The 23,585-nt window shown below is 45.0% G+C and overlaps 1 protein-coding gene across 1 annotated transcript in view; it reads left to right on the top strand.

Annotated features, from left to right (window-relative positions):
- LOC135224626 (uncharacterized) overlaps positions 1-23,585 on the top strand; it is an 80,651-nt gene that overhangs the window by 20,967 nt on the left and 36,099 nt on the right. Inside the window, exons 4-9 of the mRNA XM_064263818.1 lie at positions 373-656; positions 815-1,025; positions 1,205-1,346; positions 1,670-1,827; positions 2,624-2,804; positions 10,317-10,490. Of these exons, the coding sequence (XP_064119888.1) occupies positions 373-656; positions 815-1,025; positions 1,205-1,346; positions 1,670-1,827; positions 2,624-2,804; positions 10,317-10,490 (1,150 nt within the window). The remainder of the gene's footprint in view (positions 1-372; positions 657-814; positions 1,026-1,204; positions 1,347-1,669; positions 1,828-2,623; positions 2,805-10,316; positions 10,491-23,585) is intronic.

The following is a 23,585-nucleotide window of genomic DNA, read 5'->3' as shown; positions in this document are numbered from 1 at the left end:
GGTTTTTTTATGTGGGTTGGTCTTTACATGCTTGAGGTTACATTATTATGTACAAACAATGACAGTACTGTTTAGACATTATTATTAGCTAGTCCTTTTTTAAAAATTTTGATAATTTTTAGCATCAGTTACCTGAGAACTCTCTCATTTCCTCTTAATGTATTGTTGGCAATAATTTTCCAGTTAAAGTTGTCTGTTGTGTTTCTGATTGTCAATAAAGACATTTGTATAAGAGTATTAGGAGTGCAGCTGTATTGCAAAATGTGAAAATAATTTTGACATTTTAATTTTCATTTTTACACAAGCATCTGTACATGCATTTTTTTTTTCTTTTGGGACATTCTTTTGTGATTTTTTATTCTTACATTTCAGTGATCAAGGTATTGAAGACTCTTCTTTCAGTAGTTCTCTAAGCTCTTTGAGTGAAGCAGTGATCTCTCACACAGAAAGCCTGGATATGCCTTACATGCATGGCATCCATAGTAATATTGGTCCAACTTGGGGAATAGATATGCCTCACATGCTGAGTACATCTCATAGTGAAGGAGATTCTGGTTTTGGAGGCCCTCCCTCACCATATGGATCAACATGTGGGTCATTTTTATCTCCTCCTTCTCTGCCAAACACACCTTTAGGGACACCATCTTCAAGACAAGGTTTGAAATCTTTAATGGTAACTTAGTCAAAAAATGTAAAAATGCAATAGTTTAAATGTGACTGGTAATTTTTCTTGTTTTGATTAATCATTTAACTTGCTTGATGAAATAAAATGCAGTAGTTGTTTCAGTTTTACTTAAATATATATTTTTTTTAGGATCAGGAAGCAGCTTAAAACATTCAGGAAGTCTTAATAGCCTGCAGCGAAGATTCCTCCGCAATGTCACTACCTCTTTAGAAGCCTTAGGACGAGAGGGAGAGATGAATGAAGATTCTGTCACAAGCTCTGGTCATCATAGTCATCGTACTACTCGCTTAGGGTTAGCTGTGATAATTGACATTGGAGGAGGCTATGCTGAAATGAATAGGTAAGAATTCTATATATTTTCTATTTGGACTTGAAAATTAAGCAATGTTATTGTTTTATAACGTATATCAGTTCTTCAGGTTTAGAATGATTTACAAGCATTGGAAACTTCTCTCATATGCTTTGAAAAGTCAGATAAACACAAGCTTCAGTATTTTAGTTTTCTTGTTTTATGTACAGACAGGTGGAAGACTGGTTTTTCTTGCATCTTAGTGTTATTGAAGCATCTTTAAACAAACTACAGTCAAGTTTGGATGCTGCATACCTCCATCCAAGAACATTTGCTTCAACTACCCATCAAGCTGTTTCACAGTTACAGAAGGTTTGCACTCTCTCTCTCTCTCTCTCTCTCTCTCTCTCTCTCTCTCTCTCTCTCTCTCTCTCTCTCTCTCTCTCTCTCTCTCTCTCTCTCTCTCTATATATCTATATATATATATATAGATAGATATATATATATATATATATAGATATATATATATATATATATATATATATAATATATATATAATATATATATATATATATATTATATATATATATATATAATATATATGTTTTACAGTTACAAGTGATATTATTAATTGCATTTATACTTAAATTAAATTTTGTTGTCTGATTTGATGTGATTATAATATTTCCCAACAGGATATAATGGATTTGGTGAGTGGTCCAAGATTGTGTCGACCAGTATGGTTAGGATTACTTGGGAGGTCTTCATCAGCTGAACGCCAGATGCTGTGTAATCATTTTGTGGACACGCTTGCATCAGTTCTTGCTAGTTTTGACACAAAGCATACAAACTTGTAAGTCTACAGCATCATTTTTTTAAACTGAATTAAATGTAACTACCCATATATATAGCATGGTCAATTAAATAGGAAAGGATTGAGCTATCCATAGACAGGAAAACATACAAGGAAAGAAGTTTTATGATATAAAGGATAGAAATTAACTATCCATCATTTGCTAGTACTTATTGGTTGAATCACCAAGATTGAAATTGACTGTTTTTATCTGATTATATTATACACATGGTTTGCTTTACTCTCTCTTATATGAGGTCTGCAATGAGTGAGCACACTGTGCCTACTGTGAATATTATTGGTAAAAGAAATTAGTTCTAGTTGTAATTAAAAGTTTTCTTCATTCATAAAATGAATTTCAGTAGGCTTCTTGGCATTTTACAATAAATTGTTTCTAAAGCATGAGATTTACTATACAATGAGGATGTTACCTTTGCCTCTAGCTAGTTTTCTCTATCCATGGAAGGAAGCATTAGAATATCTAATATATATTTACCTGGTAGGCCCAAGATTTCCATTACCAAATATTGAAATGTGAAAAAGGGGGTAAGGTAAAACTTGCAAGGAAGAATGAAATAACAGGCTAACCTAGATATCAAAGTTACAAATTATGTAAGCAAACAGAAGTCAGGGTAAACTGAAGTAAATTATGTTAGTGTATAGGGGAGAAAATATTTACTGTATTCACTTAGTGGATGTACATTGTCTTTGTTGAACTTGTTTAACAGTTTCTTTACAGCCATACAGTACTGTTGCTAAACTTTTATAATAATTTTTTTTTTCTCTTGTCAACCAGCTTTGTGAGTAAGTTATTAACAGCAGTATTAACCCACCATCTTGGTTGGGTGTCGACTGTAGTACCTGGGGATTACTTGCCTCTATCACCAAGACTGGCATCTAGCACTAGAAATGGCAGTTGCGGGATTTCTTCTCAGTCCTCAGCAACAGAAGACAGCTCTGCATACCAGGCAACATGGGTAAGAGTTACAAATTATCATTTGAAAGCTGGTGGTTGGATCTCTTTTTAAGATATTTTTTATATGGATGTTTTAAAATTCTTTTAAACAGTTGTCAGGCAGATATTTTTTATATGGATGTTTTAGAATTCTCTTAAACAGTTGTCATTCATTAGTGGAATACAGAAGTTTTAAGATATGGTCCACATTTACTTAAGTTATTTTAGAAGTTATGGTGTACAGGGACATAAAAAGGGTAACTAATTTTTCAAATTTCATAAAGTATAGACTCCTCTACATATGTAAAGTGTGACATACATAAATTTAAAGGTACATACACCTTTGGAAAATACAAATACCAGAAAAGATCCTATAAATATTGGCCCAAAACTGCAATTTCATACAATCAACTTACCTGTCAGATATATACATAGCTAAGACTCCGTCGTCCCCGACAGAAATTCAAATTTCGCGCCACTCGCTACAGGTAGGTCAGGTGATCTACCGGCCTGCCCTGGGCGGCAGGACTAGGAACCATTCCCGTTTTCTACTCATATATTTTCTGTCGCCGGTGGTATCAACATCGTTGCTGCCACCTCCTGACTGGAATTCGCTTTTCGGAAGAAGCTCCTCCTTCGATCAAGAAGGCTAAGAGGGTTTTGACGTCCCATGGTTTGGACAAAACTCCTTCGAGGTCTCCCTCTCCCGTTCAAGAAGACGCCGGAGAAGCTTCCAAGAGGATCATTTTGGCTGTGCAAGAACAGTTATCCGCCTTGGTAGGAGTCCTTTCGAAGGATCCCCCTCGTAAGAAGGACGTGAGGCTTCCTGTCAAGAAGTCTCGTCTTCCTTCTCCCGCCAGGAGTGAGGCTCCTGTGGGACGTGAGGCGTTTGAGATCTATTCTGATAGAGACTCTTTGGACGATTTTGAATCGCCAGACAAGCGCGAGGCGCCAGTCAAGCGCGAGGTTTCCTCCAGACGAGAAGCGTCTTACAGGATTAAAGCGCCAGACAAGCGAGAAACGCTTTACAGGCGCGAGGATATATCCAGACGTGATACGTCTGCCAGACCAGCAGCGTCAGCCGAGCGCGAGGAAGCAGCCAGGCGCGAGGATTCAGCCAGGCGCGAGGCGCCAGACAAGCATCATCCATACAAGGATATGGTACCAGAAAGGCGCGAGGCGCCAGCCAGCCGCGAGGCGTCAGTCAGGCGCGAGAGTTTAGAGAGGCGCGAGGCATCAGTCAGGCGCGAGGCGCCAGCCAAGCGCGAGGAGTCAGCCAGGCGCGAGGCGCCAGCCAAGCGCGAGGAGCCAGCCAAGCAGAGGAGCGCTATACACTCTCTTAGCCCTCTCCTATTAGGAGTTTTGTCTCCGCCCGTAGAGAGAGTTATTGGGCAGGAAGACCGGAACGGGAAGTGACTTCTCCTTCTGATCCGATATTGGAAGAGGACTCAGAAGACGAGACTCACGGCAGAGAAGGGCTGTCTAACTACAAAGTTTTGACAGCTCTCCTCCTACAGGAATACGGAGATGCATTGATCCCTGCCGCTCCTCCTTCGCCTCGTTCACTTTTTTCATGCTCTAAGACGCCGAAGTCGTCGGCTTTCTTGAAGATGAGGCCGACGATTTCTATGAAGAGAGCTCTTCAGTCGCTGGATAGCTGGATGCTAACCAAGAAGGAGCTAGTCAGGACGTGGTTTTTGCATGCCTCCCGCTAGACTTACGGGCAAGAGAGGTATTTGGTACCAGACTGGAGAATATGGGACTCACCCTCTCCCAGCTTCGGCTGAAGCTGACTTTTCCAGTCTGGTAGATGCATCCAGGAGACATAGCCTTCATATGCTAAGATTACTTGGGGTCTTTCAGAGTTGGATCATCTCCTCAAGGGACTTTTTCACATTTTAGAAGTCTTCAACTTCCTAGATTGGTCCCTTGGGGTGATGTCCAAGAAGGCTCATGCCTCGGAAGGACTCGATCCGGACGTACTCCTTGCAATTTTGTCCTGTATTGACAAGGCGGTACAGGATGGCTCAGGGGAAGTTTATCTTTCCTTATTTGGAGCAGGTCTCTTGAAGAAGAGATCTGTTTTAGCGCTTTCTTGACAAAAGCGGTATCCCATTCGCAAAGGGCAGCCTTGTTATTCGCTCCCAGGTCTGACTTTCTGTTCCCTTCGCAGTTGGTGAGGGACATTTCCCGTTCTCTGACGGAGGAGAAAGCAACACAGGATCTTCTCCTGCAATCATCCAGGAAGAAGAGACCAGTGATGGTGGGAGACAAGAAAGGTGTGGTCTACGCCTGTTCGGCCCTTTCGAGGAGGCCCTCCCGCTAGAGTTACCGCTAAAAGAAAAGCGACTGAGAAGAGAGGTAGAGCCTCTTTCCGCCCTCCCTTTAAAAGGGGAAAGTGAAGTGGCGCTCCTCCAAACACCAGTAGGTGCCAGGCTCCGGGGATTTGCGGAAGCCTGGACTCTCATAGATACAGACGCTTGGTCTATGTCTGTTCTACAGAAGGGATACCTCATTCCTTTCCTGGACAATCCTCCCCCCCCTGACGTCAACTCCGCGGGAATTGTCCGCCAATTACAAGGACCCTGTGTTGAAAGATACTCTTCAACAAATGGTGGATCAGAATGTGGGACGAAGAGAGCTATAGAGCTAGTGCTGGATCAAAGCTCCCCAGGGTTTTACAATTCGTCGTTTTCTTGGTTGCGAAAGCCTCGGGGGGTGGGGGGCTGGAGACCAGTTCTGGATGTCAGCGCTCTGAACAAGTTTGTTCAGAAAACAGAAGTTCTCCATGGAGACCTCTGCATCAGTCCTTGCGGCTCTTCGCCAAGGGGATGGATGGTGTCTCTGGATCTTCAGGATGCCTATTTTCACGTCCGATCCATCCTTCGTCGAAGAAGTACCTCCGTTTCATGACGGGGGGAAGGATCTTCCAATTCAGAGCCTTGTGTTTCGGCCTGTCTACGGCGCCTCAGGTTTTCACGAGCCTTATGAAAAATGTGGCGAGATGGCTTCACCTGAAAAGGAATCATTATATCTCTGTACCTAGACGACTGGCTCATCAGAGCAAAGTCAGGGAAACAGTGTTTGGAGGACCTGACTGTGACACTAAACCTGGATAAAGACCGTTAGGATTACTCGTGAACCTCGGAGAAGTCCCAACTGATCCCCAGCCAGAACTTGGTCTATCTTGGGGATTCAGATGGATTCTCGGGGTTTTCGAGTATTTCCTTCTCAAGAGAGACTAACGAGAGGTTTAAGAGAAAGTCTCCTCTCTTCTAAGGAAGGAACGTACTTCGGCGAGGGAATGGTTGAGCCTATTAGGGACTCTTTCCTGCTCGAACAGTTCTTTCCTCTAGGAAGACTTAATCTCCGTCCGCTTCAGTTCTTCTCAGAAGATCGTGGAACATGAAGACAGGGGGCTTCTCTCGGACAGTTTTCCCATTCCAGTTCTGATGAAACGCCATTTAGAATGGTGGTTACTCCACTGAAGGAGAACAAGGGTACTTCCCTAGAAACGCAGAACCCAAACCTTGTATTGTTTTTCCGACGCGTCGGAAAAAGGTTGGGGAGCAACCTTGGGAAAGAGAGAGGTGTCAGGCACTTGGAATGCTCTTCAAGTGTCCTGGCACATAAACTGCAAAGAGCTGTTTGCCGTACACCTAGCCCTAAAGGGCTTCGAACCTTTAGTGAGGAACAAGATAGTCCAAGTGAATGCGGACAATACAACCGCCCTTGCATACATTCGAAAGCAAGGAGGTACTCACTCGTATGCCCTTTACGAGCTCGCAAGAAGACCCTGCTGTTGGGACATCTCAAAGGAACATCTCTCTTTGACGAGGTTTGTTCAAGGAGTAAGGAACGTGGAGAGCAGACAGGCTGAGGCAGGAGGAACCAGGTTCTTCATACCGAATGGACCCTCCACTCAGAAGTTTGCCGGAATCTCTGGTCTCTTTGGGGGGACTCCTCATGTCGACCTCTTTGCCACGTTCCTCTCAAAAAGACTGGAAGTCTTTTGTTCAGTAGTAGAAGACCCCAGAGCTCTAACAGTAGACGTCCTTCCTGCTAAATTGGTCTCATGTAGACGTTTACGACATTTCCCCCATTCAAGATTCTGGGGCAAGTGCTCAGGAAGTTTGTGACTTCAAAGGGGACAAAAATGACCCTGATAGCCCCCTTTTGGCCAGCTCAAGAGTGGTTCCCAGAGGTGCTGGAGTGGATGGTAGACTTCCCCAGATCCTTTCCACAAAGGAAGGATCTCTCAGACAACCACCACTTCGAGAGGTTTCATCAAAACCTCCCCGCTCTCGCTCTGACTGCCTTTCAACTATCGAAAGACTTGTTAGAGCGAGAGGCTTTTCGAGCAAAGCAGCAAGCTCGATCGCTAGAGCCCGGAGAACTTCCACTATCCGTGTTTACCATCGAAGTGGGAAGTTTTAGAATGGTGGTGTAAGTCGAAGAAGTTGTCCTCCTCCAGTACCTCTGTAACAGAAATCGCTGATTTTCTTGTTATTTTGAGAGAAGAATCGCGTCTCTCCGTAGCCACGATAAAGGGCTATAGAGTATGCTTTCAGCCGTCTTTAGGAATAGAGGCCTAGATTTTTTTTGGGAAACGATAAAGATCTACATGATCTGATTAGATCTTTTGAGACCAAGAAGTCTAAGATTACTTCTCCCCCTAACTGGAATCTAGACGTGGTTCTTAAGTTCTTGTCCTCAGTGAGATTTGAACCCCTGCATTTGGCCCTCGTTTCGTGACATAACGAGGAAATGTTATTCTTTTGTCTCTGGCGACGGTGAAAAGAGTTAGTGAGCTGCACGCCTTAGTGATAAAGTGGGTTCAATCTAGATTCAGCCATCTGTCCTTCAAAGAATTATTCTTGGCGAAGAATGAAAAATCCTTCGAATCCCTGGCCGAGGAAACTTCGAAGTAAAAGGCTTATCTTGGGTCTCGTCGGCAGGGAACCGGAGAGGTCTCTTGCCCAGTAAGGGCTTTAAAGTTTTACATATCAGAAAAAGAAACAGTTGGAGGTTCTAGACAAGGTCTTTGGTGCTTGGTGAAGGATCCATCAAGACCTATGTCTAAGAATGCTTTAGCCTTTTTTGTCAGGAACGTCATTACGGACGCTCATAAGGCTTGCACGGATGATTCTTTCAAACTCCATGAGAGTAAGAGCTCATGAAGTGAGAGCATGTCTACGTCTCTCTCTTTTCAGAGAATGTCACTTAAGAATATCTTGGAAGCGACATATTGGAGATGTAATTCTGTGTTTGCTTCTCACTTATTTGAAGGACGTTCGTGTGACCTATGAAAAATGTTTTTCTTTAGGTCCTTTCGTGTCGGCGGGCACAATCCTGGGTACAGGAGCTAACACCAATCCTTAATTACTACATAAGTCTAATAGATTATGTTCTAGACTTTGCTGAACAAGTGCAGGATGCCGCACAGGCTTGGCCAGCCACTTTCGTTCAGTAAGGAAACTCTTGTGATATCTTTAGTTAGATGAGTATCATAAATTTTTTTTTGTTTTGAAAAAATTATTTTGTGTGCGTGTGCAATTTGGTTTGAGTTATGGTTGTTGCGAAGAGTTTGGGGATAACTCGGAGCAATTTTTAATACTAACATGGTGGTTATGGATCAGGGGGTCAGGATTGGTTGTGTGCCTCCTTAATAGGAAGAAGGTGTGTTGTCATGTAAGTGGATCAGCACCCATTGACAAAGTCCTTTCAGGTCTCTGCCGAGTAAGTGGGGATAAGACCCCTTCGGCAGAACCACAAGAATTCTTGGCCATAGATCACATATCTCGCTAAAGTTTCTTGAGGTGATGCAGACTACGGGGCAAACACCCACGAAGTCTACCACCTATCAGTTAGGAACCAAGGTTTTTTATTTATACCTACAACATATGTTGTTTACCTGTCTATTCCAGAAGTAGCTGTCTCTTACCCTCCACCGAAGGGTGCCAATCAGCTATGTATATATCTGACCAGGTAAGTTGATTGTATGAAAATGATTATTTTTTATAATACAATAATAAGTTTCATACATACTTACCTGGCAGATATATACGATTAGGGCCCACCCAGCCTCCCCGCAAGGAGACAGGGGGAAGAGAAAATATATGAGTAGAAAACGGGAATGGTTCCTAGTCCTGCCGCCCAGGGCAGGCCGGTAGATCACCTGACCTACCTGTAGCGAGTGGCGCGAAATTTGAATTTCTGTCGGGGACGACGGAGTCTTAGCTATGTATATATCTGCCAGGTAAGTATGTATGAAACTTTATTGTATTATAACAATATCATTTTAATGCAACCTGTTACAAAGGCAAGAGTACTTCAGACACTTAACTCTTTTGCTTGCTGTCAGAGCATTCAGGGCAAAGGATTTACATGTATTTTATATTCATTTGATGCGGCTGAGCTTCCTGACGAACTGCACACTACTGGACTAGTTTGAGAATAACTACGTAGGCAGAAGATTAGAGAGGGTAAATGGTAGATATGAGCCACTATTAGATTGGAATGTGGAATCTATATGACAGAACTTTAAGCAGGAAGTTTCTATGCAAACTTGTCATAGAACACCCAGTAATTTGGAAATTTATTGACTGTTTGCAAAAAGTTCAGAGAGGAAGGGACATTTACTATGAGCAACTTGTAGTAGGGCATAGCAATACACAAAAGCTCAGGAAATACAGAGGCAGACGCTCGAATACTAAGAATCATTAGAGGATTTAAAGAGAGATTGCATTGAGTATTAATGAGGTATTGCTGATAATTCTGATTGAGTATCATTTTTAAAATTATTTTTAAAGTTTAACTTTTAAAATTTGAATAAAATAATTTTTTTTAATTTTATAATGTATTCATTGATGATAAGTAAAACAATATTTTGATGGTAGTTTTGGTCTTCCCTTTATTTTGCTCTGTAAAAGCTGAAATATGAAATTGATGGGTATATCTGTGGTGGCAAAACTGTTTTACGACTAAATGGACCTGTGACAAAATGGCCACAGTGTGATGGTTGCAGTGAAATGCCCTAATTCTGCTAAATTGTACTTCATGAACATCAGTTGGCTTTTTTTTTTTTTTTTTTTACACATCCATGCCTGTGCCAATTGTTCCTTGCGTACACGTTTTGTATTGATGTTACCGGTTTTCCAGCTGGGGCTAGAAGATTTATCTAAATGTTAAGACCGAAGGTTTGTTAGTTATGAAAAATACAAATTTATTAAAAAATTTCATTTCACAAGTTACACCTAGCATCTACTACCATAGTTACAAGCGTTTTCATAATGATGTGCATATTGATTAATTTACTTCAGGCTTGTTCATGGAATGTAAATTTTCAACATATATAGCATAAGGGGTTCAGAAATGCAACCTTTGTGGTTGTAAAGGAGGTACTGTCGATACTTAGTGAAGAAACTCAGTACTCCTGCACTTCAATGCCTTCCTCTTCTTTTTGTGTGATGTATTGGTTTTTATAATAAAGTTGAGATTTACTACTGATATTGTGCATGTCTTTTTTGTGTAGGTGGAACGTTTAAATGAGTCTCATCCATATAGTGCAGTATGGGCTCAGTTATGTGAGTTAAGTGGTGCTGTTGGCTATCCACCTAAAGCAGCCAGAACCATTCTAGTTGGGTCTAACTCTGCACTTCTCACCCAACTGCTCACAATACTCTCGTATGTCATTCGCTGTTCTCAGGTAAGCAGTATTTTCAGTATATTGTTAATGGTTAAAATTTTTGCCTTTTTTTCATATTTCCTATAGCAACACATTAACTTAATGGACCTCAGGTTAATGGATTTCATTACTCAGTGGACTTGCCTGAGCCCAATGAATATTTTGAAAATATTTTCTACTTACCGGAGAAATCTGGTAAGTACGATAGTATTATTGGATGGAGGACTGAGCATACCTAAGTGGAACACCTCACATCATTAGCAGATAATATACTAGTAAGCCAGAGATATCAGACAGTGAACTAATGAATGTCTGCATGTGACCAAGGCTTTTCTGTTTGTGCCTTTAAGAGTGGATGGTGATTGAATGAATGAACGTACTCATTCTTGACTGATGTTTTCTTGGCTTTGCCTTAGAGGTAAACAAGCACACGCACATGTGACCAATGTTTTCCTCTTTGTGCATTGCATTATAAATAAATACATACTCTCTCTCTCTCTCTCTCTCTCTCTCTCTCTCTCTCTCTCTCTCTCTCTCTCTCTCTCTCTCTCTCTCTCTCTCTCGTACATATTTTTATTGACATTGCAGTACATACGTTACTTTATTGTACAGTAATATAGTAAAGACTTTAAGGTTACTATTTAAAAAGATATAGTTTTTAACATTTTTTATATTTACTTTATAAGCATAAGTAGTTACAGGTATGTACACATGTTTTTATACAAGAAACTTACCAAGTAATTACATAGCTAAAAGTTTCTACCTACCGCAGTCTAAAAACTCAAACTTTGTGGTAGTGCTAATTAACTGTGTAAGTGTAAGTAACCCGCCCTGCCTGCTTTCCAGGTACTGGGAGGAACAAGTAGGCCGAGCTTCAATGTGTTTGCTGCTGGCTCCCTACCAACATCGTGGTTTTGCCTGCAGTCTACTCTATCTTTTTTTTATGGTTTTTTGCTTCATGTTGGTGAAGTACCCTAATTTTGTTGTAGCTTGTTTGGTTAGCTTTAACATTAGCTTTTGATATGTCTGACTCTAGTGCTTTGAGTGTTAGGTTTTGCTCTTGGGGGTCTAAGACAAAATTATCTTTGTCTTGCTATGATTCTCACACTCATTGGTGTCAAGTGTAAGGGGCAGGATTGCCATAAAGTTTACACTTCTCCTCCCTCTACCAGCCCGAGAAGAGTCTACTTGAGACTCAGAGGTCTGGAAAAACTAACACCTATTAATAATAATAATTACACTTCTCCAGAATGCTAGAACTGGAACAAGAAAAAGTGGAAGGTATTAGATTCTCATTTGTAAAAAATTGATAGAGACAGAAAGAGGAAAACAGCTATTAGCGCCAAAAGTAAGACTAATTTAGATTGTAGTCAAGGAACAAGCAATATAGAACCTAGTGCTTTTTCTTCTCCGCACCGTCCTGTTTCTCCTAGCCATAGTCCACCTACACTTTTACAATTAACACCTGTTCCAGGTTTCCATGCTTAGATCCTAATGGCACTGCTGACCTTGAATCGAGGTTTGATCGTAAGTTAGATTTTTTGGCCCAAGCAGTAATGGATTTTGGTTCTTCGTTCAGTGCTTTTGTTAAAAAATCTAGTGTCAAGTGTTAGTGTTGTACCCAGTGTTAGTGTTGATGAGGCAGCTGTCTGTCCCATCACACTCCCAGACGAAGGTCCCTTTTCTGCTCCCCTGCACTGGGGAGAAGACATATTGAATGTCCAAGGGAGGTCATTGGAGTTTGTCCACAGGCAGTCGCCCCCATTCTGTTGAACCTGTTGCGCATTCCCAGGCTTCAACAAAGCACCATTGCAAAGGCGTGTCTTTAAGTGCATGTCATCTTTCATTGGAATTGGAAAACTATAGTCTGAGCACGAAGTGCCAACTCTGCTACCAGGCCTCTTTGCGTCCTCTCAAGAGGCACTCTTCTGGTGTGGACAGCTCTTTGCCTCCAACTAAAAGGACTAAGGACACTAGTTTCAGTCCTCAACCCTCCTGTTGTATTGCTGTTCCACCTTCTGCTTCTTAGAATCGTTCTCCTTGTTTGTTTCAGGACAGTCTCCTGTTTCTTTTCCAGATTGTCCCTCCTTGCCTCCCAAGCTTTTTGTCTTTCACACTGGTAGCGGCCAGACTGAGATGGAGCCCCAGGGGTGTGGAACCGTGGGTAATTCAGGTACTGAGAGAAGGTTACTCCAATCTTTTCAAAAAGAGGCCACCTTTTTCCAAATCGCCCATTGTTTTGCCAGCGTACTTGGCAGACGCAGAAAAGTTTATAGTTCTTTCTTGAGATAGCATTTCTCTTTCACAAGAGAGCAGTGGACATTGTTAAGAATACATACAGAGTCTGAAGGGTTTTACAACTGACTCTTTGTGGTCCCCAAGTCTTCTTGGGGCTGGAGACTGATACTGGATGTCAGTGCCCTCAATCACTTCATTCTAAAGATGAAGTTTCATAAACTTATGAGTACGTAGATGCCTGGCTTCTTCGATCTCCATTGAAAGAGAAATGCAAGGACTTGGAAATATTGCTTTGCCTGGCAAGGAAATTGGGGATTTTAATCAATGATAAGAAATCTCAGATGACTCCTACACAAAAGATTCTATATTTAGGAATGATTCTGGACTCAAGTTTTTCAGGCTTCTCTGTCTCCCTGAAGAGTTGCATCCTGCCTTCAAACAGTCCAAGAATTTTTGTCTCTCCAGTCTTGCTTAGCCACACAGTGGATGAGTCTTTAGGAACCCTGGCCTATGTGGAACAATTCGTGAGATTGGGAAGATTGCGCTTGAGACCGCTGCAATTTTTTCTAAAGGCAAACTGGAGCAAGGAGTCCCAACCGGACTCCTTCAACTTTGCGGTTAAAAAGAGATCAAACAGGACCTTTGTTGGTGGTTGTGTGAAATAAGACTTCAGGAAGGGAAATCCCTTCTACCATTGAACCCCAAGCTAGACTTGTACTCCGATGCCTAGATCTGGGTTGGGGAGCTCTTCTAGGGAAACAAGAGGTGTCGGGGATATGGTCAGAAGAGCCAAGGAACACCCACAACAACATAAAGGAACTGAAGGCCATTCATTTGGGGCTACAAACCTTCTCAGTCCTCGTTTGTGGCAAGACAGTAGTCGTCCATGCTGACATTGTGCCAAGCTCTTTCCTAAATTCAGTAACAGGGAGGCACCCACTTACTCTCTTTATGAGATTGTGAGAGAGCTCCTTCTGTGGGCAGGACTGAACCAGGTATCACTTATGACTCGCTTCGTTCTTGGGAAACTAAATTTGTAGGCAGATGGACTGAGTTGCCTCAGTCATGTCCTGCCAACCAAATGGACCCTGGACCCTCTAGTCAGCAAGGATCTATGGAGGCTGTAGGGCGCACCCTCCATAGATCTATTTGCAACTTAGATGAATCACCATCTTCCTCTCTGCTGCTCCCCTGTCCCTGATCCTCTCCCGTGGTCGATGGATACTATGCTTCTGGATTGGACAGGTCAGGAAGTATATGCCTTCCATCCCTCCAGTATGATCAGGGTGGGTGATCAACAAGTTGATTATCATCAAGATATTTCCATGACTTTAGTGGCACTGTTTTGGCCAAGGAAAGAATGGTTCCCAGATATCCTAAACCAGGTGGTGGACTTCTCGAGGCTCCTGCCACAAAAACAGTCGCTGCTCAAACAGCCCCTCATCTCCAGATTCCTCCAAGGATTGTCCACTCTGGTTCTGGCAGGCTTCAGACTGTCATGCGCCTCATCAGGGCTAAGGGTTTTTTTTTAAATTGGCCGTAGAAGCTATTGCTGGATGCAAGCAACCTCCTTCGAGCAAACTCTCTGAGTTCAAATGGGCGGTTTTGAGAAGATGGTGCAGCTGCCATAACATATCATCTGAGATATCTGCAAGTCAAATAGCTGAGTTTCTACTCTATCTGAGGAATGCCAGGAAACTTGCTACATCCACCATTAAGGGATACAGATTAATACTCAGCTCTGTCTTTTAACACTGAGGTCTAGATTTGTCCTCTAATCAGGACCTAAATAATCTCATCAAGTCACTCGAAACTGTCAAGCAAAAGAAATCTAACTCTGTCCCCTGGAATTTGAGCGTCGTTTTGAAATGGCTCACAGGTCCCTCCTACGAACCACTTAGGACTGCCTCTTTGAAAAATCTCACAAAATAAAACCATTTTCCTAGTAGCTTTGGCCATTGCCAAACTTGTAAGTGAGCTAGAAACAATCAATAAGAGAGTGGGTTTCTCTCAGGGAAATGCAGTTTGTTCCCTCTCGCTTGGGTTTCACAGTTAACAATTTAACAGACCTCCTGTGACCAGAAGAATAGGAAAGACTTCTCTGCCTGGTAAGGCCTATCAGATATCATCTCCATAGGATGGAGAAAATCAGAGGACCTTCAGACAACCTATGGTGCTTGGTAAAGAACCCTTCGCACCCTTTCTTCACCCTTTCTTCAAAAACGCTCTTTCCTTTTTTCTGAATCCTACTCTTAGGTTGGAGATGAAGTCTTACCGACTTTTAAAGTAAATGCTCATGAGGTCCAGGCAGTTGCTACCTCTCTCGCCTTCAGGCATAATGTCTTTGTTGATTATTCTTCAGTCAGTCTTCTGAAGATGCAATTAGTTTTTGCAATTCACACTATCTCAAGAACATGGAGACTATGTATGGAAATTGCAGTGCTTTGGGACCTTTAACTGTGACTGGCATGGTGTTGGGAGAGGAAGCATAGGGGGTCCTCTGTTCCTCTACTATTCTTTGCCTTGTAATAGGTGTTGAGTTATGGGAAGCCTTGGGGTACATGGTACCTGGAGTAACCACCAGTTCTGAGTGGTTGGGTAGCTGTGTTTTTTACAGTGTAGGTAACAGCCTTGTGAATTTTTATCTGGTCTCTACTCAGGGCAAGGGAATTTTATTTTTACTTTGCTGCAAAGTTCCCACTTATGTAGGGGCGACTCTGGGCTATGCAGCCACTCCCACTGCAGGTCAAGAGGAACAATCGACCAGAGGCAGTATTTTTCTGTGGTTTCTCCCTTGGCAGGTAAGGAAACAACAAGCATTTTCTAAATCCTAGCAACTATTCTAGTTCAAAATCATTATCTAATTTAATGTTTTGGAGTAGAGTATGTCCACAGATCCCACCTCCCCTCAATGTGGAATCAACCATGCAATTACTGGATAAGTTTCTTATACAAAAATAACATTTTCATAATAAAGTTTTGTATATGCTTACTAAGTAATTACATGATCAGAGTCCTCCCTCCCCTAACTTGGACATAAAGGGCGCAAACAAATTGATGCTCTCTGCCTAGTTGTTCTTCCTGGTACCCAGAAAGTGGGTGGGGCTGGTTACCTTCACTTAAACAGTTAATTAGTGCTACTGCCTGCAAAGTTTGAATTTTTAGACTGCCATAAGTAGAAACTTTCAGCTACGTAATTACTTGATAAGTATATACAGAACATTATTTTAGTATTGTAAAAATGTCTTTGCAATTCATTTAGTAAGATATATCACTGAATTGAATGATAAATACATCAGTATTTTAAATTGAATGATAATTACAAAATACTGGTTAGAGGATAGGCTATTAAGTACTTTACATATGGCATTGCCCTAAGCTTTAAGCTGTGCAAGTCAGCCTTAGGGTACTCTCATCATCTGAGTTGTATGTCAGTCTAATACTTACTTACTAGAAGGGGCAAACCCCTTAGTTGTCTGTTAAGTTGAGGTGACAGTATAACTGCTGAAGGCTTTTTAAGTGAATGGGTGAGTCCATTTTCATGATTGTTAGAGATTGTATGTGGTGAACTAAACTTTTTTTCTTTACATGTAAAAGTTGCATAATACTAATATTTGTCCGATACGTAATACAACCATCGGTCCTTTAACAATAGGAAGTAGCTAGCGGCAGCTGGAACGGTCGTAAGCTTCGAACAAGGGGAGAACGGTAGTTAACTGCTTGTCCGACAGTCGCGCGCCGCGCGACTGGGAGGTAAACAAATCACTTTTGCTTTCGGCCGCGGGTGTGAAGGACGTGTTCGTCATCGCTCTCTGCCCGCTTCATCGTCGTATGCTTGTTTATATTGTGTTTTCTACTAATGTTTGTTTTTGACTTGAAAATGAAACTGTAAGTACACTGTTTTCATTTTCATTACTTAATTATGAACCCTTGAATTATGTCTCGGTGGCCGAGGGCGGGCGCGCTACGCGCCGAGTCATGTATTTGGGCGAAAGGGTAATTGAAAAATGTAAGTACTTTTTTATTATATTTTTGCCCTGTGCGTTCGTTACCGAGAGTGTGATTGCGCTCGGCACGAACTTTAATTTTGTATAATAGAATGCAATGAAAGTGGATTCGCAATTGCAATATTCTTTTCATTTTCATTTATTGATTGCATGAATTAATCTGGATCAATTTTCGTTCTTACCCGGGAATTGATCCTTATTTTTTATATGTGAAATGAAATCGCAAGTGCAGTATTCTGTTTCATTTTCATATATTTTTATGATAGCATCATATTATTGGATCAAGTTTCCGTTCTTACCCGGGAATTGATCTTTTCTCCTTTAAGTTCTATGAAGTGAATCGCAAGGGCAGTATTCTGTTTCATTTTCATATTACTTTTCACTGCTGTGGCGGGGGTGGGGGAAGCGAAGGTCTGCAGGAAGTTGGTAGCCGATTCTTCGTCTTCCTTCCTGCCCCCCGCTCAGCTTCTTCATTGTATTTTGTATTTGGGTCTTCCTTGCGTTCGGGGTGGGGCATGTCTTCCCCCCGTGCGTGAGGGAACCCTCTTACTAATCTATCTATGTTACCGCAGGTGCTACATCCGTGGGAGACGACCTTGGATGTAGATGTAGATCCTCACGAGGTTGTACTCGTTGTCTTGGGGGCGAGAGTGCTCCCGCAACGAGCCCTGTGTAACGTGTATGCATTCGTCAGAGGCGCAGTGGGTGCTGTACGAGGACACAAGAAGTCATCGGAAGTCCAGTGACTCCTTTGGTAACGGACGTCCAGTTGTACTCGGGGTCTTCCGTCCGCTCTGGGTGGGGTTCTCTCCCCCCAGGCGCGAGGAAGCCCCTCTAATTAACCCGACTGTTGCTTCCGCAGGTTTGCCATCAGCGGGACGACCTGGGCAGGTGTGGGTAGTCGCTGGGACTGCAGGGGTTGATTCAGCGGTTGGCGGGGGTCGGCAGTGGTCACTAATGATACGGTAACCACTACAACAACCACAATCTCGACACCAGCATATGAGATGTCACCGCACCTGGTGTACACACCACATGTCATGTCGGTAACACCCACGGCTGCAATCCAGAACCAATTCCTGCCGTGCCAATCAGGACGGTGCCACCGCCACCTGGGTTCTTTGTATTGCCGACCCCGGACTGCCGCTGCCCAAAGAGTACCCCCCTGGACCTGCCGCCAGTGCCGAGGATGACGGTAGCTGCCGACAGGACGCCTGTCTCTCCTGTGGTACCTGCCGTGCCTGCCGTACCTGTTGCGGTCCCAGCCGTTCATTCCCTTTCAGATCAGGTGCCTGCTGCTCATTCACTTTCAGATGTTCCTGCTGTTCCTGGACCTGTTCCTGTTGTTCCTGCTGTTGGTGATGCTTTCACAGTCTCAGGTCTTTCCGGACAGGTGCAGTCGGGCCCTGTTGCTTCGGCAACTGCCCCGACTCCCTCCTGGATGGAAGACCTGACGTCTGTCCTGCGGAGCCTGGCGAAGAAGAAGAGGAAGAGCCTTCCCCTTCGACTTCTAAGGCCAAACAGCCGAAGAAGAAGAAGGTTGCCTCCTTCCCCCCTAAGAAGACTCCTTCGGGATCTTCTAAGGGCCCGGCTCGCTCAGGCGAGCTGGGGAGCTCTTCTGCTGGTCCTCCTGTTCCTTCGGGAACGGGGCCCGTCGCTTCTTCTGCAAAGAAGAAGTCGACGGGGACCAGAGGGCACCAGCCTCGGCTGGTGCGTCACCTGGTGCTAGCGGGTCTGCCGCTAAACCAGGTTCCGTCTCGGCCGCTTCTCGTTCGCGAGAAGCACCGAGTGGACGCTCTTCCAAGAAGACCGTCCAGCCAAAGTTTTGACGCCCGAGCTCGCTCGCCGTCAAGACAGCGGCGCGGAGCAGAAGACTGGCGAGAGTCGTGCACACGACTCTCGCCAGGCCAAGTGGACGCTACTCGCAGCGATCAAAACTGGCTGCTCGGGCTAAACTGACGGTCGCTGAATCAGCCACGGGTTGAGGCGAGGAAGGAGTCCCCGCGGCCGCCCCGGTACCAGCCACGGCTGGTACCAGCGACTCGACGCGCCGAGAGGACGCTGGCCGGTCTCGACGCGACACAGAGCCTAGCAGGTCACCCGTCCGCCGCTCCCGATGGGACCGGGCGGAGACGGTGACCAGCGGCAGCTCGCCTGACGCTAGAGATCGGTCTCGACGTTCTCAGCCGAGCCAATCGCCCCAGGCGAGCGGTAAGGCTAGGCCTGCTGCTCGACCGTCACCGAAAAAAAGGGAGCGGGTTGACGATCAGCAGCAGCCCTCCACGCACGCTGGTCCTGCCAGCGAGCGAGGGGGGAGCGGTCAGGTCTGCCTCTCCCATAACGGGTTGAGGCGAGGAAGGGGTCCCCGCGGCCGTCGGTACCAGCCACGGCTGGTACCAGCGGCTCGACGCGCCCAAAACGAGGACGCTCGCCGGTCTCACCGTGACAGCGAGCCTAGCAGGTCACCTGACGCCGTCCCATCGGGACCGGGCGGAGACGGTAACCAGCAACAGCCGCCTGACGCTAGAGATCAGACGTCGACGTTTTCTCAGCAAAGCCTCTCGCCTCAGGCGAGCGGCAAGGCTAGGCAGGTCAATGCGCTCGATCGCCACGCGGTTGTTGACCGTAGCAGCAGCCCTCCAAGCACGCTGTCCTGCCAGCGAGCTAGGGGGGCAGCGTCAGGTCTGCCTCTCCTGTACCTTCAACCTCCTCGGGCTACGCCGGGAGGAGCGAGGACTAGAGTGATCGCGAGAGGAGGTGCGCCGCTCGCGACCCCGCTATGACGCCGTATGGACCAGGCACGGTTCTAGGACCGACCAGGACATACGCGCAATTAGCTGGAGGCGACCGTCAGGGGTCTGCCGCTCTTCCTCCTTCTGAAGGAGGAGTATCTAGGGATCTGTTCTTGTTGGAGGGACCTGGACGGTCCTACTCCGCAAGACGCGGTTACTCCCGAGATACAGAGGAATTTGCAGAAGTCATTAAGCTGATTCGTCAGCATAATGACCCTGCTGGAAGGATTGCCGCTCCCACCAGCAGAGCCCACGTCTCTGCTCGAGTCGTTTTGGGGCCCGAGAGGGAACCCAAACCGATGGTGGGTCTGCCGCGATCGGAGCTTGCCGATTCTGTCTCGAACCAGTGTCTCGTCTCCGGACAAGAAGGCTCTCTAGTTCTGGCCGGTCGATCAAGCTACTCCACCTCCTCTTACTGCGACAGCGGCGTTTTCTACGTGTCTTCGGACACCGTATTTAAATACTCCTTCGGTCCTCCTGAGAGGTTTCGACCTCGACGAGGACTGGAATGAGTCGCAGGACGGTATCGGCTCTCTCCTGTCAGGTGTCGATCAGCCCCACCCAGACGACGTTCACAGTGGCGGCAGACCCCTTACCTACAGTGAGAGTTCGTAACCCTCCGCAGGGAAAACGTTTTCTCCTGACGATACGTTTTCCCAGACTCTGAGAGGCCATCGCCGCAAGGCGATGGCTGCTCCTACTCTTCTCCAACTTGCTAGTTCCACTGGGAAGGCGAGCGAGTATCCAATTCCTTCCCCATTCCATCTCTCCTTACGGCTACGAGGGAAAGGGGAAGGATCCTACAGAGATTTCTTTGTAGGATCCCACGTTCGGGACTGCGCTACCGGGGGGACCTTCGGGTCCTACCTGACGTAAGCCCCGGTCGTTGAGGAGGAATCCTGCTCCATTCTCGATTTCTACGGGAATCGAGAGGACCACCAGCCGATATCGTTTGACGAATTCGGTGGGGGTTTCGCAGACTGCTTAGAATTCTAACGGAATTTCTAGCGCATTCAGAGTGTTCGAGTTTTTTACGATCTTCAAACACTTACGCGAGACCACGGTCCAAAGTGAGCGAGACGAGAATCCCCGATATGTTACACGATAATCGGGAACCTCGCCTATGCTCGAATTCCTGGAATTTCTAGCATTGTGAAGAAGACTGCTGCTGAAAGAAACTATCTCACAGTAGGCGACCAAACCTGGAATAGAGGAGATCGGACGGGAATATCCAGTTGGCTTGAACTATCGTCTTAGTATTCTGTTCACCATTGAAGCTTTCCTTCGAGGAAGACTTCTCCTTCACTCTCTTTGATAGAGAACGAAGTGGTCGATCTCCAATCCTTATTTTGTTTTCTTGAAGGAAAGAATTTAGGATGGAGATCGTGTTCAGAATCCTACAAATATACTACGTATATTAACCTCGCGACCTGATTCTGCTAAGCAGTTGACTTGTCGAGGGGTAGGCGCATATCCCTAGTTATTTTCTACGGATTGCGACTAGACGAGAAGTATTCTAATTGAACGCAACTCGGGGTTGCCTGCAACCTCCCCCCCCCCCCCCCAGGAGTGGCAGTTCATTTTTTTTTTCAATTTTATATACTTATGGTTTTGTCACGACAACACCATTTCAACTTTTATATTTACCGAAATTCGTTTCGCCTAAATATAATTGCCCGAGCATATCTTTTATGCTCGGTAGTTCTAGCCGAACGCATTCCTTCGTGGAATAATGGATTACCTGGCAACTCAGGATGACGAGTCAGCAGGCTCAACCACTGCGTATTGAACTGCCTCATAGCAGCTCAGTATCAGCTGGGCCTCCGAGATTCACGGTCATGTATGTCTCTCTCTCCCCTGCTTGATTGACTACCGAACCGTATCTCTGCCTAACAATCATGGACTTAGGTCTCTGATTAACGGGGATTCTCGCAATAATGAAGGACCATCTACTGCGGTGACGCTGGATTCCATCGCCTTCGACATTGCGAGAATTTTCAACAGAGATATCTCTTGGACTCTTTCATCTTTCTGTTTACCGCACGGTAACAGAAGTCTGTACAAGTCTCCCGCTGCATCGCACTGCGATAATGCGAATGATTTTGCAGACATCTGAGTTTGTCTTCAAAATATCTCGTATCGTAGGTGTACAATTGTTCATTGTTCAACCCGAATTACAAGATGTGTCAGAAGACATCGCCATACTCTCCGACCTGACAGCTCTCTACCTCCAAATGTTCAGCCCATGAGAAGCAGTTCTTCAGGCGGCTGGCTTTCACCTGTGTTTTCATTACCGAAGAACGCCGCTTTTCATTGCAACTACGACTTCACCGGACAGCAATGAAATAGCGGGTAGCGTTTTCAGTCATTTGTAGCACAGGTTATGAATCTTGAGATCCTTCTCTCGATTCATATGTGAAGACGTAGGTTGCATTCAATACCTACCTTCGTCTTCAAAGGTACATAGTGTTGTTTCTCCTTAGCTGAGATTCAACAAACATGAGATGTTTTACCTTCAGGGACCTCGGTCTCTAGAAGGCAATTGACTTTCGCCTGTTGGGTACATGCCTTAAGAGAATCATCACCTCGCTGTCCGGCATTGGTGACAAACAAATACATCATTTGTTTGGTCTCTCGGCATAACCCTTTAAAGGCGAAGGTCACGTGACTTACTCGGATGCTTTGACAACTTGCCTCCTACCGAACGCAGTCAGTCGGCAGCTGTCAGAGCGCCCGAGTCAGTTACGAATTACGCTGTTGACTTAGTTCGGTTGTTACACAGCAACCATTACTTCGTTTTAATAGCTTGTCACAGTACCCATACCATTGACACCCACCATGGAGTGTCGGTGGTCCTATCCACTACCGAGGAACTTCGCTGCATGGGGATAGGAGGATGCGAGAAGACTTCGTTGCTAACGGACAGACCAGTATGGGTACTGGACATCACCGAAGTAGAGAAGAGGGATAGGTCATGCGACTATTTCCTTCTTTTCCTCTGAGGAACTGCATGACTTCTCCTGCGCAGGTTACTGAAGGCAGGGGTCTTGGTCCAACCAGACCACCAAATGCCCTTCCTTCTACCATTCGTGGGATATTGCCCACAGGTCCTTGGATCTTTTCCTTGGGACCCGTGGTGGCGGCTCAACACGTTGTGTAGCGAACCCAGACCCTCGAAGGCTGAACAGCATCGAGTCCTAGTGTGACCGTAAGAATGGATGGTGAATGAGAGTGTGACTGGCTCTCTTCCCATCTTTTTCTTCCCCTCTACCTGTGGTTAGAGGGACACGGTCGTCACCCTGCTGGATAAGGACAAGATGCAGGTGAGCTACTCAACAGAGCCCCATCCTATCCCTTTCACTAGGGATAGGAGCGTATATCCACCAACTTCCTCCAAACAAGGGGGAGGAAGTGGATGCCAGCTTGAGACAACCCATACTTTATGTTGCCTCTTGCAAACAGGAACAAGTTCTTGCTTGCTGGTACGAAGAGATACGCTTGCCTCTCTCTAGTACTCGGCCCAGAGGTCTGACCATTGATCCTGCGGTGCACACCCCGATCAATCGGACAGAGGCTTGGATCCTCCCTCGCTCTTACGACCAGGGAGGCATTCCAGGGATGGACGAACACCAGTCTGTTCATCAAAAAGACTCAGATTCCTCCACCAAGAAGTGAGTCTTCCTATTGTTAAAGGACCGATGGTTTGTATTACGTATCGGAACAAATGACAATTTGTCGAAAATTGCATTTTTCCTAACTATACAAACCTGAGGTCCTTTACATACAGTCCCTCCTCATGCCACCCCTCACTCTGCGTATTTTGCATGGGCCAAAAGCAAAAGTGATTTGTTTACCTCCCAGTCGCGCGGCGCGAGCTGTCGGACAAGCAGTAACTACCGTTCTCCCCTTGTTCGAAGCTTACGACCGTTCCAGCTGCCGCTAGCTACTCCTATTGTTAAAGGACCTCAGGTTTGTATAGTTAGGAAAAATGCAATTTTCGACAAATTGTCATTTTAGTTTGGTACATAAATTGTGATTAATATTCTTTGTTGTTTGTAAATTTTATGTTTTTACCACTT

This window comes from Macrobrachium nipponense, chromosome 12, assembly GCF_015104395.2.
Source record: "Macrobrachium nipponense isolate FS-2020 chromosome 12, ASM1510439v2, whole genome shotgun sequence".
Lineage (NCBI taxonomy): Eukaryota > Metazoa > Arthropoda > Malacostraca > Decapoda > Palaemonidae > Macrobrachium > Macrobrachium nipponense.
The sequence above is the reverse complement of the archived record's forward strand: the minus strand, read 5'-3'. Positions and strand labels throughout refer to the sequence as shown.